At 42.3% G+C, this 19,455-nt stretch overlaps 1 protein-coding gene across 1 annotated transcript; it reads right to left on the minus strand.

Moving 5' to 3' along the window:
- Nucleotides 1–1,568: 1,568 nt before the first annotated feature.
- caprin2 (caprin family member 2) lies at nucleotides 1,569–19,096 on the minus strand (the record flags this gene model as incomplete). The annotated part of the gene is made up of 18 exons (XM_079294912.1): nucleotides 1,569–2,140; nucleotides 3,150–3,201; nucleotides 4,258–4,319; nucleotides 4,495–4,671; nucleotides 4,775–4,919; nucleotides 5,294–5,434; nucleotides 5,527–5,634; nucleotides 5,732–5,781; nucleotides 6,798–6,909; nucleotides 7,039–7,167; nucleotides 9,811–10,053; nucleotides 10,163–10,194; nucleotides 10,309–10,440; nucleotides 13,034–13,116; nucleotides 14,147–14,385; nucleotides 18,522–18,608; nucleotides 18,702–18,764; nucleotides 18,848–19,096. The coding sequence occupies 18 exons, from the start codon at nucleotides 19,094–19,096 to the stop codon at nucleotides 1,569–1,571; spliced, it is 2,676 nt and encodes an 891-aa protein (XP_079151038.1).
- Nucleotides 19,097–19,455: the final 359 nt, after the last annotated feature.

Genomic DNA, 19,455 nt, shown 5'->3' on the forward strand with positions numbered 1-19,455 from the left:
TTTCAGAGTATATGCAGAGTATATGCAGTCTATGCAGAGTATATGCAGAGTCTATGCAGAGTATATGCAGAGTCTATGCAGAGTCTATGCAGTCTATTCAGATTATATGCAGTCTATGCAGAGCGAAGTGTTTGAAATTAAACAGACATGAAAATACTCATATGGATACATCACAAATACAATTACATTGTGAAATAATACTATATATCCTCAAAAACCTGATCATTGACTTTATTGCAGGTTTTTATTTCATTACAGCAGTTTTTCAATATCACTCTTTAAATAATTATTTTATTTCAGAATGCCACTTTGCATCAAAAAGGCTGAGTCTTCAATCACGACTGAAAATGTCAATCAAGACAAAACGGTCAGTGTCCACTTTCCAGCTTTTTCTAGAACTTCATGATCTTCAACAGCAAATGAAGTTATTTGCAGAGTTCTCCTGGAGATGGCTCAGACAACATGACCTCAATCACATCAACATGTACACTCAGAGGCCCCTAAAGTAGACCCGTACAATCCAATGGAGTTCAATTGAATAGCTCTGCCATAAATTCTACCCTTACAAAGTTTGATTGACATTTTCGGTAGTGTGTGAACTTAGTACGTTTATTACCGTGGTCATAGTTAAGGTTGTGTTTTACTAGAGGTTATATTTAGAGATGGGTCTCATGTTGTATCCCCTCTAGTTACAGACATGCGAAGAAAGAACCTCTGGTGTTAGAACTTGTCCAGTTATTCATTTAGGTGATCAATTAGGTGAGCAAAAAGTAATTCATCCATCCAGTACTAGTAAGGGTTAGTGTGTACACAGTTCAGGTTATAGGCCAGAAACTAAGACCCATTATCATGTTGAGCAATGATTATTTGTTGATATTGCAATTTGGAACTTTGCGTGATAATTCAAATTGAGGATTAATCTTTTAGTTGTGCAGCCAGTCAAAGGATGGAAGGCCTAAAACGCTTGGAAAGCTAAGAACATGTGTTGTGCAGATGCATGTCTAATTTAAATAAAACACCCATCTGTAATTGTAAAAGCAAGATTAAGCACAAACATCACTGCGTTGTCATTTATTTTTTATTCAAGCACATTAAGGGACCACCTCCATCTCAACAGTAATCCAGTGCTCAACACCATACCCACCACCAAGAACACAATCCTTGCTTTCTCAGCTTCACATGCTGCAAGGTGATCGTGAACACATAGGAGCCCAGCAACAAGTGAGCTGCTGATGAGTCAGCAATAATTCATTCGATAAATGCAGTTCATTAGCGATTCAACATCTGGTCAGTCATCCAAAGCATTCAGAAAACAAGGCAAAAACATTGCTTTAGAATTCTCACCAAAATCAGTGAATTGAACAGGTGATTTGCTATCTGTTGATTTACAACAAGAAGACACGTTATCAGTTGTACCAATATCAGTTGGGGGGAGCACCACCATGAAGAACAAAACATTCATGGGGCATCAAATACATTTGTTTTTTGCCAAGTAGTCACGGTCCCCATTTCCACAATACTGGAATGTAAGTTTAATCACCATTTAGTAATGAAGGAGAGAATAAAGTTCAATCCTGGTACAGCAGGAAGCCAGAAAAAGTGCTGTACTTCCAGGTGCTGCCATAGATGGCACCGCGATGCAACCGGATCCAAACCTGGTCTCCTTGGAAGAGAGGCAGGATGGCATGGTTGCTGGCCGTCTCATGATCTGGGGCTCCATCGTTTGCATACGCAGACACCATCACCTCCTCATTGCGCATGAGGTTAATGTAGAGGGGCACGTTGATGGCGAGCTTCAGGATGTGGAAGATGAAGACATAGGTTCCATTGACAGGACAGGTGAAGCGGCCGACGTGGGTGTCGTACATCTCCCCTAGGTTGCTGTGCAGCTGGTCAAACACGATGGGCTGATCCAGGTTTCCAGGGGCGAAGTTTGCAGTGCGAGAGGCGTTGAAGGCCACTCTCAGCGGCTGGGAGAGCGGGTGGAGTTGCATGGGAAGCAGGGCGTGATGGTGGCCATGGGGAGTCAGAGGGACCTCCATGGTGGAGACCGACAAAGAATCCCCATGACCAGAGTCCACAATTGTAAAAGCTCCCTCTCGGTCTGGTGTGCTCACCTGGGAAGAGTCACTCCAGGCTGCTGCAGAGACAAAGGAAGAAAAGCATGTTCAGTGAACTCTTGTCGTTTGCAAAACCTGCATTGTTTAGTCTGCTTGAGTCAGACAGTTTTCCACTTGGATGTGAACAAAGGAATCTATCCCAGAATTTACTAAAAAACTGAGGTCTTGGGTATTTTGGTCAGCAGCTGAGTAAGTTTGTCAGCGGTGGGAACATAACCTCCATCTGAACCAACCCATTTCTAAATGCATAGAATGTGCTCCATCAAATACACAAACATTACAAATGTTTTACATCATCACTGCACACAGAACTTCAGAAACACTTTAACCATGAAATGTTAACTTGACTGCCAGGTCAGTCAGTAGTGGACTCTCACTTTGCCACGTCTGTCAATCTTGACACTCGAATACATTTCTAAAGGATCCGACCCGGTCAGGGCTCAGCCGCTAGTTCTTATTACCCCCATTTCTCATCTTTTGAGGATCCGTTACTTTTCCATTTGATGCTTTTCAATTTATACAACTTATATACTCATGCTAAGAAACAATCATAAGCTGTGGATCAAGACTTAATTAGGCCTATCATTTGGTAAAATCCTGCCTGAACCCAAACAGAAATATGATTGCACATCAATGTGATCTGCTAGTTAATCCTTGTATTTTGGATATATCATGCATGTTTAATCTACCACAGTGGAACAAATTCAGCTTATTTGTGAACCCTTCACAGATTGACTCTTCACTATTAATACGTGTTGTTTGCATTTGTTCGAGTCTCTTTTGTAGTTATAACACTCATCTTAAGTTACTGACTTACTACATGTAGTGTGCCTGGATTCATTATTGTGCAAGTTGAGGTTTATAGATAGATATGAGTAACAGTATAGTTCTAACAGTGTCAACTACATTCTAACACACATCCCTTCCAACAAGCGTCCTTTCGTGATGAACTAAAGCAGGTGTTTAAAAACGGTGATCTCTCCCTCAGGGAAGACCTTTTGTGTCAGAGTTAGAATATGTTCTTACCACTGAAGTTGTGCCTTCCTCCTCCGCGTCTATAGCTGTGTTGATATCCAGAGTCCTGAAAGAACAAAGAACTTCAACAGGACTTTTAACACAAGGCAGCTTGCAAGCATACACATTTCTTGGCTTGTGCTTATGTTTGTGAGCTAATTCTTGGTTTTCTGTAACATGCAAATTACATAAGGTACTAGTTAGAGGTCGATCGATTTAAGATTTTTAAAAGGCTAACATAATAACTGTAGTTTGGAGCAGGACAAAGCAGATAGCGCACACACACTTATGTCCCACGTGTCTGGTGACAGCGATGCAGCGAAAATGTCCCATCTGCACGGAATAAATGGATTTTATTTTTTTAAATGAGTTGACCTGGACATAGTGTCTCTAGTTTAAAGATAGATTATTTTATGATAAATCTGCTTAATTATCAACAATGGCCCAAACTACAAGAACAGGCCCTCATGCATCAATGACCAAAAAATGGAAATTATGGCTAAATTGATTGTTCAACCGAAATCGAATTAATTATATTTATAATCTCTCACTATATAAGAACATTGTGTGCACAATTGCAGTCAGTTGAAGCTGAAATGTGAACTGTGATCTACATGTACATCAGACAGTTTTGGTAATAATTTTACCATTTGCCTTTATTTTATCTTCTGAATAAATGTGGCTAACCTGGGACATGACTCATCATTTAAGTCCCTGTCAACATGCAAGTATGAAGCCATGTCACACTCTGGATCTCAGCAATTCATTTAGTGCATTTAAGGTCATTATTCAGGTAGGAATTCTCAGCTCTTGGTGTATTTTTCTCTGATCAAGCGACACCGGTCTGTTTCACAAGGTAATTTCCACTGAAGCCAATGCATCATTATGGTGTGCATTTGTGTTTTTAAGTGTTTCGCCCAATGGTTTTTTTGACTCTGGAAGCTAATCATTTTCTTAGCTCATCTTCAAGGGCGCTTTAGACATGTTCTTGGTGTGAGACAATTTACCAACAGCCAACTCAACTTTGATGTAAAATTGAAGCTCAGTTCAAAGAAAATCAACTTCATATACTAGTCATAGTACTGCCTCAGTCACTAAATAGAGAACATAGCAATTCATTTACCCTAGCAGCATAGAGGAGAGGGCCAGAGTCTCTTAGATCAGTCTGGGGGGTGTAGGATCCTCCTAAGGAGTAGAAATCAGTGATGAGCTTCAGAACTACCCCAGTCAGATACATTTGAGCTCAAGCTTCAGCCAGGATGTGACGAAGCTACCCTACAACACCGGATCTTGATAGGATATCGAGCAAAAGTAGAGACAGGAAACACAGGGGTGGAAAAGGAAAGCTGCGGCTAGATACCTCGATGCCAACCAGAAGAGCGAAAGGGTTGTGCCAGTCCGTTGCTGTCATGTGCCATACCTCTCACTGGTCCTCTGGTGTAGTACGACTGGCTGGGACGACCTAAGCTTTCACATGACTGGCCAGGGGACAGGAAGATCGGTCCACCATTACCAATCGTATAATCCGACTGGTACTCTAGAAAGGTGAAGCAGCACAAAATGGGTCTCAGACAATAGGCTGTTGACCATTCAGTCCATGCCTTTTAAGATTTTTGGAACAATTCATTTGATCAACATACCCAGCTGTGGCTCGTCTTCTGAGGGCGCAAACTCCGGTGGCGTTTGGGTACCGGCGGTGCTGTACCTGGCCTTATCAAAAACAGCAGAGTCTGGTTTGTAATTTAAGTCTCCATTCTGAGGTAAGGAGGCAGTCGCCTTGAAGACCTACAGTGAGAAGAAAATGTACATCAAAGAAACCAAGACAGACTATTGTTCAAATCTCACAGCAGAATGCATCTTGAGTGATCACATCCCATTTGTTATGCTTCTGTGCTCTAGTGGGGTAAGAACAATCGATCTACTACTACAGTGACTGGTTTGCGCTTTTCTAGTCTTCTGACCATTAAAAAGGGCTTTACCACTACATCTTAACAATGACCCATTCACACACTGATGGCAGTAAAAATAAATATATACAATGAATTATAATAGGGCCTCGCCAACTCTGGACCCAATCATTTATTCAGTTTCAACAGGATCCTCACCAACCGCTAGTTGGTGCTTGGGCCTGAATGATGCATACTTTTGCTCATACTTACTGGTTGGATGTTCTGAAAATGGGCAGATGTCAGAGTTCGCCTGGTGGGGGGTGTAGAGAAAGTTTGCCCCTGAGGAGGGCTGGAGGTGCAAGATGCCACCCCATTACAGGGGGACGGCTTCCCTGACTCAGTTACTGGGATCTGTGGAACACCAAGAAAAGGTTAACAGTAACATTAAAAGCATCGACTACCACATAGAAGTGGCACAAAACTCTAAGATGCAACATACTTACATGAGGTAAGTCTGTTGAGGAAAGCTCCAGGTCACAGATCTCCAGGCACCGATCCTCAATTGTCAGACTGGCTTTGCGTTCCAGAAGCCTGGCAGGCAATGGGGTGGACTAAGTGGGGGATGAGGATGAGGTGATGACAAGTCCAAGTGATTTCAATTGTTGACCACAACAGACTTATCACAGATAGAAAGTTCTGACATCTTACATGCATTGCTTTGGGCAGGACAGCAACAGGGCTTCTCAAGTCTGTTTGACCTGGTTGGTTGGGAGTTTAAAATAAAGATCAAGACATTACAAAGGGAACATTTTCATATGAATTTCACTGCTCAAGTGCATTTGCTGTCCATACCCAGCACCCTGTGGAAGTTTATTGTAAGCTAAATATGTTTGTATTGAAGATTTATTCAGAAATGTTTCTCTAGAATCATGGGAACTAATTCAGAATGTCTTCATTTTTCCTTTCTAAAAAGACAACAGAATGCATAGTTCTAGCAGAGTTAAAAAGCTTTCGTGCTTTTTTTGACAACTGGCTGTAGATGGCAGTCGTTTGGACTGAAAACCACTGAGTCCAATGTGCCAAAGGATGTTTAAAGCCACATTTCTGTCAGATAGACCTCATATCTCACTAACTACCGGTCTTCTCCCCTCGAGCAGCAGGAACTTTCAACTTTGTGAATTGCAAACTGATTAGTAATCATAGTATTTTTGCTTTGTCTGATGAACACTAAAGTAAGGCTACAGATGCACATCTATAGTATGTTTAGAACAGTAAGAATCTGTAGAAACACTAGAAATGACACGTTTAAATGGTTAGCATTGCACCTTGTTCAACATCGCTTCTGGCTGCAGCTATAACTAACTATGCCTGTGTTTCCCCGTTTCATCTCAAGTGTTCATGGTACTGATCGCTTGTAATTAGGAGCTCTGCTCTTCTGACATGACATGCTTGTAGCTGGATTGGAAACATTAGACAGAACCAGTTGATAACTAGTCTAGTGATACTGGTATCCAGGAGAGCCGATGCTCAGTGAAGCCAGATAACCCAAGAGAGCCAGACTGAACTTTGAAGTTTCTTTCGTGATACGTGCTCATATTCTTCCTCAGCTGATGGGTTTGCTCATTTTTGTCATGGATCTCAACTGTCGACCCGTTGCAGGTGGATCACTATTTAAAAATCCCATTTCCATGAAGAGTAAACTCCAACTGATGACCATGTGATATGGTTTAATACTCCAGAAAGATTTGTGAGCAGACCTGTGGATCATAACTACAAAGCTGGTTGATTAGTTCCAAGTTACCCTGAGGCGATGGAGATCCAGACGGCCGTCTCTTCAGTCTTGGATGGTCGTTAGTAGGGGAGACATCTCCATCCAGAAGAGAGTCCTAAAACCAGACAAACATCTAAACCTTCAACCATCTTCAACACCAGCAAAGTAGAGGAACTATTCAAAGCATAGTTCCATCTTGCGGCTGGTTAATAAGATGGCGGGTATGCAAACAGTCAAACTCCACCTGCATAAAACTGAAGGAGCCATGGATCTTGGTCATTAGCTCCTCTAGCTGATGCTGCCTCAGGACAGGGTCTTTGGGTAAGGCATGTGGAGAGCTGAAAACCTCCACAGGAATACCCACATGAACTGCCTGGAAGAAGCACATTTGCAAACTGTTTACAGAGAGCTATCTGTACATTTTAAACTCAATGTTTTGTACTCACCGATTTGGCAGGTTTCTTGATTTTGACCAGAGTTTCTTTTCTCTGGGAAAACAAGTATGAATTATTGTGTGGGCATCATTGTTAAACAATAACATTCTGCACAATTACAGACACTTCAAATCACAACGGCTGTCCAGTTTGCAATAAAGCAAAATAAAGAAATCTGGCACATTCCCATCTCTTCCTCCTCATGAGTTCATCCTGGAGAATTACTGAAGACAACCTATAGTCTTAGTTTACATTCTAGTGCATTTGTTGTGGGAAGAACAGTTTCAGAAAACGTTCCTGACAGACAACCAAATACCCACTTTACGCAGCCAGTCATAATTTGAAAGCTGAATATGAATATGCATGTCTTTTAATAAAAATTGTTTGTATAGTCTCTTAAATTTGGGTATCACAATTGTAACAAATGTATGAAATACAGAGGACATAAGTGCAACATATTCTTAACATCTTATTAATTATTGCCCGACATATATGCCTGATCAGTAAATATACAAGCCTGACTAATTGCTTTGACCAGAAGCCTGGCTGGGTTACTGATGAGCCATTTGGTTCACAAAACAAATGACAACGGCTCAACGTAGAGCAGTTACCTTCCAATCAAATCGATCCCTGGCTCCTCCAGACAGACATGCCGACTAAGGAGCAGAAGTTTCTTTGGGCAAGACACTGAACCCCAAGTTGCTCCCCAAATCTGTGCATGCGTGTATGAATGTGCGAGAATGGGTTTTGGGTACTGATGGGCAGGTGGCATCTTGCATGGCAGCCCCGCCGTGTGAACAAGTGGTGTGAAGCTCTTTGAGTGGTCGGGAGACTAGATAGACGCAAGTCCATTTATCACATTGATGTTACAAAATGAAAAGGAAGTTTTATAGTTTTACTTTAATACCTCCACACATACAGTATGCGTCTCTGTCGTCTCCACCATGAAGCGTACAGATTGGTATACTATTCATGGTGTTGACTTCAAAAATGGCAGAGACACTTTTGCCTTTAGACATGACTGAATTTACAGAGGCATCAATTCTGACAAACAGTAGTCGCTAAAAAGTTCATTTCTGCAGTTCTCAACCCCGAGCCCATTTTCCCACATTTTGCAATGACGAAAAGAGACAACAATATAGAAATTGGTCCACTAGTGAGGGACACTGCTTCAGCCTGCAGTGTGATCCACTAAAAGTGGCTGATTGTGACACAAGCTTTTATAAATGACACAATTATTGAAAAGAAGGAAAAAAAACAAAAACAAAACTTGTACGTTACTTTTTGCTCTCCGTTATTGTGTCATGACTGGAAGACAACAGATGAATTGAGGGTTTCAGAAAGCAGTGCCACGGGACACCAGTGTTCTCATAGTTTCACTAAAAAGCTTCGTGTTATAAGATCTCCAACGTCCTGGCTGAATATTAAGGCCATTTCAATAATGTGTGCCGAGACATTTCACAACGCGAGACACAGAAAACAGACGAGATCAACAGAAGGTCCTTTCTGTTGATCTCGTCTCATACTTCATCTGAGCCCGTCAACACTTTAGTGAACGGAAATTAAAAGAGCACAACTGCCCATTATGATGACACTGCAGCCCGTTAAACAATATACCTCAACACTGGACCAATTTAAATGAAGTAGTTATCCAATAGTCACGGACATAAAAACATGCAGCTTCGAAAAACAAACATAGTAATTAAGCCTTAAACTCAAGTCTGACTTGAGTTCCATTGAACTTCTGAAGACTAAGTTTTGAGATTTCCTCTCGTTTGTTGCCGTGACAAATTCCTAAATAACTTAAACTTTGCACTCTTGAGAAAATCAAACCTACAGGATGTAAACTCATGCATTTGACTTTGATGAATGTAAACTTATGCATTCATGAAAGTAAAATGCATCGATCTGGTGCACTTAACTACATTCAAGGCTCGCGCTATGAAGAACTTTGTGCTCTAGTTAACGGTTCTTTCCATCAGTAGTGGACTGAATAAGTGCATCTAGAATACTCAAGTAGCACTTTTACGCAACTTTATTATTTTCATTGGATGTAACTTCATACTCAGATTCTTAATACAGAATATAAATATAAATTTAGTATATAAAGTAAGCTCCACCTTTACCTGCTGCCACATTAAAGTGTATGCATCAATCGGTAGAGTCCAATGATATATTTGACTGAAATGGGCCAGTCTGAATAACTTTTGCTTTACTTGATGCAGAACTTTTACACTGGCATTCCTTTAACTTCATACCTCTTCCACCAGTGTGCTCTCGTAAACAACTAGTCATAAAAGGCATTGGTGTATAGATATGAATAGTGATGACACAGCAAAAAAGTCACTTACAAAGCACGTAAACCAGACAACACCATGTCTCTCGATTAGCTCGACTGTATTTTTTTATCCATTACTTAGGCATTTAAAAAAAGACTTAAAGTAACAACTTATAGCAGCAGTTTGATGTCAAAATCCATCAAGCTATGCAAAATGCATACATGTTGGTGGAAGAACGAGATGCATTGAACTTCTTAAGACAAACCAGTGATTCCTATAATAGAGGGGCTGCTGACCGCTCACCTGTTTGGAGTCAACACATTGTTTCTTGGTGGGGACCGGGACCTTGGGGACTGGGACCTTGGGGACGAAGGTGGCAGCTCCTCTCCAGGGTTTGTGGACTGTAGCTTGGGGTGAACCAGGTCTATCGGAAAACTCTATATCCCAGCAGTCAGGAGGCTCCTGCTCCCTTGTTCTCTGGAAGTCCGCCTTCCAGTTCTGAGTAGGAAGAGTCTCCGTATCACTCTGGTACAGTCTGCTAACAAACTGCCATATCACCAACAGAGCATCAGTTTGGGGTTTGCCGACAGTCAAAACGTACTGCACTGAAATACAGATTTGCTCAAATAAAAGATAAATTGGATATCAGTCTTACCTCCTTAGAAACTTCTTTTGCTTTTGATGGGGCTGACATACAAAAAATAAAAACAAATTCACAAGTCAGACCAGCTATCGAGTGGTTTCAGTAACATTTTAAACTTCAAACCACCACTTGAAGCCACCAGTGCGCAGACACAATACATGAGAGCACGATCATCTTACTGCTGTGGCCGTTTGACCTCAGCACCTCTGGAGGCTCGTTGGGTGGACACGGAAGACGACTGAAGTACTTGCAGCTCAACAGCCTGTTGAGCTCTTCTTTGAAAAGCTTAACTGAAAAGATGAGTCAATTAAAAACGTCAGAGGACCCTCAAGCAAAACGAGGAGTTATTAGAAGTTGGTTTTCATTTCTGTAGCTTGAGCTATTGGGTGTATCAGTGGTAAAAATCATAATCACTGCTTGATGCTGAGATATCGTAGCAGTCAGCAAATCATTAGTCTATCCAGCAACCTAAACTGCTTCCTTTAGTCTGTAAACTGTGGAGGTCATTGAACAGTTCACCTTCCCTCCAAATCAACTTGTCTCGTTTCTACATTCCATGAGAATCTGAACGCTCGTCGTTTCATCACTGGTCCAACGTTACACACTGACAGTATTGTGACATCTCATTCCATTTGGCAGGTACAAGGTTTTCATAACGGGTCGTTTCTTCTCTACGCTCTGGTTTTAATAGAACATAGCGTACCCTGCATCCCAAACAAAGAGCAGGCTGACTACAGAGCATAACCGAGGCCTTTACCATGAGGCAGGACTTGGGGTTAGCAAGGCATCACATACATCTAAGCAACGCATCTCTTTAATATATTAACGTGTTCATGCTCTAGATCAGCGGTTCCCAAACTTTTTAGGCCGCGCACCCCCTTCTACATCACGACCGGGTTCGCGCACCCCCCCCCTTAATGAAAAAAAAAAAAAAAAAAAAAGCAACAGAGCCCATTTACAGCCGCAAAAAAATCGGACCAATGAGAGAACAGTTTGCTTGCGCGTGGCGTTTGTTTACAAGATTTAGTCCGCTGTTAAATGTTGCAGTGTGAACACAAACGGAACAAAGGAGCAACTGCAACAAAGCAAACGAACTGAAGGTGTGAAAACGCCCTGAAACACTGCAACAAAGTTTCAATAACTTTCAGTGACACAAGGCGTCACTTTTAAAGAGCAATACGGATGCGAGCACACACGCACAGGCTCAGAGGCAGATTATCACATTTCATTTACAATTAATGAGCGACTAATGTAGCCAGGATGTCTTCGGACAAAGCATCGATGCGGCGACACAGTGTTGTTGGACACCGGGATCATGTCCAACTTTTTTGCTTCTTTCTCCCCAATCATACATTCCACCATCTCTCTGGCAGCTGGCAAGCTCACGTCTTCGGCGATTGTGTGCGGTAGCTCCTTTCTCGCTATTCTGTAACCAGATATGAAGCCCGTAGTGCGTCATTTATAGACCCAACACATGAATGAGACTCCAGTTGTTTTTGGCTGTTTTGTAACTCCTCCAATTTCGATATAAAGAATGTAAGGGGCTTTTGACTTGCACTGGCATGCTTGGTGTTCAGGTGGCGACGTAAATAAGAGCTTCAGACTGTTAGCCAGAACCTCACTGCACACCACGCACTGTGGCTTTGGGCAATCTGCGTTGCCAATCCAAGTGAAGCCCAGACACACATACTTTTCATCATATTTCCTCTTTTTTCCCAGTCTGATGCTCACTCTCGTTTCCTCTTTTTTCACCTTGACTCCGCGATGGGCCGATGTGCTCCTGATTTGTCTGTGCTATCCCTTCCTCCTTCCTCCGTCTCATCGTCCTCTGACTCCCGTTCGATTTCTTCTCCCGGTCTCTCCCCAACGCACCTCTCCGTTCCCCTCGCCTCCGATTCCTCTCTCTCTCTCTCTCTCTCTCTCTCACGACTGATGGCTTCAGATGTCCCACCTGACAGTTTCCCCGATTACACCATTACACTTTTCCTCTGGCGCACCCCCTAGAGCTCGCACCACACTTTGGGAATCCCTGCTCTAGATGCAGCAGTGATGTTAGAAATGTATTGGTTTACACAGTCAGTCATAGTCAGATCTGTTGCAGCCGTTCTTCCTGCAGCTGCTTGTAACAGATTTCCCCGTGGGGATGACTAAAGGATCTATCCAGACAAACACAAAGAAGTTAGTTCTCTCTTTATTTATAGAATAGCCTACGCCGCTCTGCTGACAGTAGACCCGTCCATGTTTGCTAATATTCCACCAACACTACACCTGTTATGTGAACAAGCTCATCGCCAGACTGAGAAGCAGTGAATTACAGAGTAAGCAGAAATATCTGAAAGCCAAAACACATTTCAAAAGACGCCCCCTGGATGAATATCCTTTGTGCATCTTCGGTCAATTGGATTATTTGAATCAGCGCTTAGAATATCTGACCTCAACCCTTCTGATTTGAACATTTTTTTTCAAAGGACGTCCAAGTCAAAACATGTTAGTAATGGCTTTTAATTTGTACTTTAATGTTTTAGAGTCCTTTATTATCACGCTGGAGCGAACATTTCCTCTGCTCTGTCGGGCTGAGCTCCTACAACCCTTTGCTTTTTTATTAACAGCATTTACTTGTACTTTTACTTTCAATACTTAAGTACATTTAATATCGGAAAATTACTTTTGATACTTAAGTACAATAAATATCAGATACTTTAAGACTTTTACTCAAGTAGTATTCTAATAGGTGACTTTTACTGGAGTCATTTTCCAGTAAGGTATCTTTACTTTTACTCAAGTACGGCTTTTGGGTACTTCATACACCACTGTTGAGCAGTAACAAAATGACTGAGGGGCTCAGCAAACAAAGCTCAGATATCCATGTGCTTTTATACTCACATGTAGATCCAGCCACTGGCTTGTCGGTCCCCTCTAGCAGGTCCAAATAGGCCAGAGCCGCTTGCTCCATCTGCTCCTCTAAACTTTAACACAGTGAAGATAGACAGGCGAGGTCATCAATGAGCCAAGAAACCATGTGTGACAAGAAGCTCTGAGCGCCAACCTGACCTCTGCTGTGGAGCAGCAAAGCATACGCGCCGTTGTTAAGGACATGGGGAGTTTCCACATAATGTGCAGAAACACTGTACTACATATAGTGTGGGGCAGCTGTGGCTAAGAAGGTAGAGTGGGTCATCTCTCAAATCAGATGATCATGGTTCAATGCTGGGCTCCTCCAGTCATGTCGATGGGTCCTTGGGCAACACGCTTAACCCCAAATTGCTCCCCGCCGTCAGGGTGTGAATGGCTGAACGACATGTAGCATAAAAGTCCTTTGAGTAGTCTGAAGAATAGAAAAGATGCTGTACAAGTACAAGTCCAATTAACCATACCTTATTATCATGTTGCCATTTTGTCGTGTTTTTTTTTTTTTTTTTTTTTTTTTTACACAGAAGTATATCAAAATAAATATAAGTGACTTAAAGCAACACAGTCTTTAAACAAAAACTTCATCACAATAATTTGAATCAGATTGCAGAAATTGTAAATTTGGAAATGAACTGACAGAATCACCAGCTCCCCTCCATTCCTCTCCGTTGACCGTTACAAGTCAGTTAATGCAAGCAGGACTTGGCGGTAATGAGATCAGCGCAAACGTTGCTCTGTCATTTACCTTTAGGCTGAGCGTGAAGCCTTATAAGATGATTCTACAAACAACCACAACCACAATTGTTTCGTCAGCAATCATTCAACAGCTAAATGAGCAGCATGGGTGGGTGTTGTGGGCTGGATGAGAGTAAACTGGGATTGTACTGAAATGCCAACGTACCAATGACTCTGGCACAGAACGCTAAGCCAGTGTCCAGAAATCTCTTCTCCTGGTGAGTCTGGGTCAGTGGATCGTTTACCGGATCACCTCTCATCCAATATTATAGTCACTGTGTATGACCGGTAAAATAAACAGTCATTGCACCCTCTAGCTCTCTTGGTCTGTGTAGATATGTTGCCAATCACCTCAGTCCGTTATCCCTCTTGACCCCCAGCAGGGCAGCAAGCCGACTCAGGCTCTGCTGCTGTTGGGCTGCAATGCGTGGCGCCTGGTTGCGTCCAGCCAGCAGGTCTCTCCTGACGTGCTCCTGTTGCATGCAGTGGAGGAGGTGCTGGATCTGCAGCACGGTGCTCAGACGCCTCCTCTCCGTCTCCTCCTTCACCACCTGCTCCTTCCTCATTGCCTTCTTCTGGGCTCTCAGCAACTGCAGTGGCAGGATGAATCAAGCAGCGGTTTGAAAACATTGCATAAACAAGTTGTCTGACACTCAATCGGGACCAGTACAATAAGAGTCCCGTGTTAACTGCTGGATGTTGTTGCACATCACGTTTTAAAGACTAATAGAACCAGTTTTAAAAGTAGAAAATGTTGGGCTACAACAATAGTCTTAATCAATGAATGCTAGCAAAACAATACATTTAAAATTGAAAAGCACTTTTGTATCAATGTGTAAAATAATAGGATTATTAGTGCTGGGCAAGTCATCGCATTATTATCGCATTAATTAATTAAGGTAGACAATTATTTTATAGCGCGTTAACGCATTTTTTTATTTTGAAAGGCCGTTGCGCACTGGCAGCGGTGGAGGAATGGAGACGACTGGACATCGCTGGTAAAGTCAGCAGACACTCAGATCTCTGTGGTCAACTCAGCAGACACTCACATGTTAGTGCACCTATATGCTGACATTCACCGTAAACGCATTCAAACGCACAGATCGGGAGCGAGCAAAGGACTTTGAAAGTTAGCGGAAACATTAACGTGAGACAACATCCGGTTTTCAGAATAAGATGCCAACAAAGTATGAATTATATTCACATTAAGTATAAAACATGCTGCCTGCATCTCGTGAGTTAAATGGAAAATACACCTAAATTGTGCGTAAAGTGTCTTTATTCTTTGATCGCTGGATCAGCTTCATCACCTCTGAGTTACAGCATCATAGTGATGAAGAGTAGAGCTGCATCATAGTGATGAAGAGTAGAGCTGGGTCACCATCATCACCTCTGAGTTACAGCATCATAGTGATGAAGAGTAGAGCTGCATCATAGTGATGAAGAGTAGAGCTGGGTCACCTTCATCACCTCTGAGTTACCGCATCATAGTGATGAAGAGTAGAGCTGCATCATAGTGATGAAGAGTAGAGCTGGGTCACCTTCATCACCTCTGAGTTACCGCATCATAGTGATGAAGAGTAGAGCTGCATCATAGTGATGAAGAGTAGAGCTGGGTCACCTTCATCACCTCTGAGTTACAGCATCATAGTGATGAAGAGTAGAGCTGGGTCACCTTCATCACCTCTGAGTTACAGCATCATAGTGATGAAGAGTAGAGCGGCATCATAGTGATGAAGAGTAGAGCGGCATCACATGCTCTGACTGATGAAGATGTAGATGAACGTGTGAAACATGTTCCTGTTTCACAGCAGTGGAACGTGTCACACAGTCACACACTGAGCACAGATATAGAAGAGATAGAACTGCTGCTGCATGACGGGAATACTGCTGCCAACAACAACAACCTGATGTGTTTAAAGTGTTTACAAACCAAATGTTATTGACCTTTTGTTCATATAGCAGCACTTTAAAATAAAAATGGGCAATACACTACTTTTGAATTAATTATTGAACTTTGCCAAAACAACGCGATTAATTGCAAAAAATATATTCGATTAAAAATTGTAATCGTTGCCCAGCACTAATTATTCGCTTTCTCACATCCAACAAGTACGCCTGTCTTTTTTTTATACTACATTTATCCCGGTCAGGGGGAACTTGGTCTCTGCATGTGACCCATCCCGGTATCAGGGAGCAGTGGGCTGCCTATGACGGGCGCCCGGGGAGCCGTTAGGGGTTCAGTGTCTTGCTCAGGGACACTTGCTGTTACCAGACAACCCTCTTAACCCAGTGAGCCACAGCCGCCCCCATCAGCCATGAAGCTAGAGCTCTGCACAGAGCGGGAGAAGAGGATGGCATGGCTCAAACGCACACCCATAAAGCTCACCTGTTAGTAAGTTGTCTCTTTAAATTAGTGGCGCAACGAATCATACAACTCATTGTTTTGATCAGCACAAAAAAAAATAAGGGAGCAAAGAACTTTTACAGGTCCCGATCACATTTATAACTATTCCAAAAAGATGACTTCAACCGCTCTGAAGTCAGTGTAAACAATTATAAATGTTACTTTGATATATTGTTTTTTTTCTTCATAAAAACACAATTCAAACGATAAGGAAATAAAAGATTACAAGATTTGTTTTAAGCAATACAAATATTTAGTTTAGTAATAAGAAGTTTTAATGATGCATTATACGCCGCTTAGAGATGTTACAGCTCATAATTAATTTGTAATATCCATTTATGTTGTGAAAACATCTCCTTCCAACAACTTTGTTTATTCAAGTTAATCATCAAAACTTCATGATTAAGTTATAGTTTACCTTTTCACTTAACAGAGCCTGAATGCATCATCATGTAACTGAAGGGAACCTTCGCTCGTTAGCCATTAGCAGTGCTGCTAACGTTAAACTAGCGCTGACGGGTTGTTTACAGTGTACAATGATCAGAGACTAGAAAAGCATCAATGACCTGATCACACCTTTTACTGAAGTGACTGAAGTCAAATTAAGCAGTTTAACTGGAGCTCCATGTGTGGGTGCCAAACTACCAACAACAAACAAGTAGTGATCCAATTAAGCTTGTACTAAATAAAGAATAAAAGCCCAACCATGAACTAGTTTAAGTGTGTATCTGACAATGTTCAAACTAAAACCTAACAGCCTCTAATTGATCGTTTGGCTGCTGAGCTGTGTACAGTTTCACAGACCGACACAGCAAACGCTCTACTCTGAATGCTTCAGAAGTCCTGGTTCATGAACGCATCAATTCATATTTAACAATAGATTCATGAGATATGCTTAGCCAAAAGGTTTAGTTAGCAGGAGTTGAAATCCCCTGCCATCGAGATTTTGGATGCAAATTTTAAAAATGCACAGGACTGTGCAACTGGTCTTGTTTTATCGCATTTTGTTGCGCAACCCTATGTTGCATAATGAAAATGTCCACCGTGCTAGAAACCGCAGCGTGACAAACATTGGTTAAAATGCTCATCAACGTCACTTTGTTACACAGCCATACAATCACAATAGCGGAAGGGCGGACAAAGACCAACCACCAAATCTAACATGGAGGCTACAAGCGAGGAACAACATCATCGACGGAGAGAGAAAGGACCAGACGTCCATCTCTCCCCACCTGCTTCCCTTCACAGACAGCAAGTAGCTGCTCTACATGGTGCCAACATATTCACTTATGCTGACATTTAATACATTAGCAACCAAAGCGTCTCAGCAGAAGAACTAAAATAACTCAGTAATTTGGGGTACATTTCATATAAAAAAAGTAATGTCCTTTCTCAAAATAGCCACTACTGCAAAGCTTACATTTTTAACAAATATCTGATATTTTAAGGAAAGGGATATTTTCCAGTGATCCCAGTAAGGTTACTTCAACTTTGTTATTCAGGGGTTGGCCCCAATCTAAGCAGCCTAGTTGACAATCTCCCTATTTTATCCCATAATGTCAATGGTAGGCCGAACACACGGCTTTCTGCTCATCGGGTTCATCTTACATTTGAACATTTATTTGAATTAGAATCAGGAAGAATTGCAAACAACAACGTACCCGACAGTTGTTGGTCAATTAATATTCTGCCTGACACTGCACCATTAGAGATAAGATATGAAAATAAAATAAGGATGCACATCAGAATCTATTAAAAACAGCCACCACTGAGAGAAATTGCATCCTGTTACGCTGATCACATGGTTTGGGGATGAAACTATTTACAGGACGAGCTCGTGTTGTGTACAAAACCTGTGTCTGGTTTTATTGTACGTCTTCTCGTAAATCAGTAAATATATCAATGGACGTAACATGCAGCCCCAATTAGAGAGCTACTCAACACTGCAGAGTTAGAGAAAGACAAGCAGAGTCTTTTACTAAAAAGTGAAATTCATCAGCTTCATTTGACAGGTACTGGATCAACAAAACCAGCAGATGCAAAGAGATGAATACAACATGCTGCATTCCAAAAACATGTGACTGCAGATGTTGAACTACTCCGGTCTTTGCCATCCATGACGTGCTGCCTATGAACCATGAGTAGTACGGATACACTGTGGTGTGTTAGCTCATCGACGTCTGATGCTTCAGAGAAACACGTGATTATTCAGAAGAGGCAGGATTTTGACTCACAGCGAGCCTTGACTGGCTCCAACTATACCGACACGTCACTACAGCCCAACAACAATGAAAAGAAGAACTATTGCCAAAGACTTACAGTCTGAGTCAAGACATCCAGGCTCTTGTGGAGCTCCCGCGCAAACGCCAGATTATGCATCACCTCCTCGTGCTTTTCTACAGCCTCCTGGAAAACAAAGAGAAAACCCTTAAGCACAGACGACAAACACAGAAGATACAAGATCATCTTCGTGGTGGCCAATGCACAGCCTGGTCTTACCATCTGATCCTTGTTAAGTTTCTCACCCCGATTCAGCCTCTTCTTGTAGTCTTCAAGTCTCAGCTGTAACAAGAACATGTGCTGCCTCCACGTATCCATTTTAAAACCCATTAACTGGAATTTACTCTGACCTATAACCATCCTACCTTCTTCTTCTCCAAATTGCGGACTTTGTGTTTGAGGCAGATGAGACCATCTTCTATGTAGGAGTCATAGTCACAGCCATAGTAGATGGTGGAGGTCTCCAGGCTGAGCTGCAGGGCGCTCAGACCACTGGGCGAGCACACCTTGAGGCCATCGGCCATCACCAGGTTCTCCCGTCTTTCCCGCTCCTCTTCCGTGCACTCGGATGGAGGGCTGACACTCACAGTAGTGGGAGGAGAAAGCTGCACCATGTTGAGCTCCACACTGGAAGGTAAGGGGCGGTAAACAGAAGAAAGATGCTGCTGGTAGCAAGCAGACGTTTCATTAGAGTCAGCGGTCAACCCAGTGACACTTCACTTACAGCAGCCACTGAACAGCTGAGCCGCTCAGGATGAGACGTGATGCAGCAGAAATGTGTGAAGACCAACATGAAGCTCAGGAAAGCCGTGTCTGCACTCCCTGCATTAAATATCCCTTTGTGCATATTCATGAGTCACTTCTGCTGTGGCTTGGGTCAAGATTCATATGAGCAGACTAGGAAGTTAGGCAAGGCAGGATTTAATAATTCAGCTTTGAATTATTATGCTGCAAGAAAGTCTCCAGCGGTCGT

Source organism: Melanostigma gelatinosum (genome assembly GCF_949748355.1).
Source record: "Melanostigma gelatinosum genome assembly, chromosome: 22".
NCBI lineage: Eukaryota > Metazoa > Chordata > Actinopteri > Perciformes > Zoarcidae > Melanostigma > Melanostigma gelatinosum.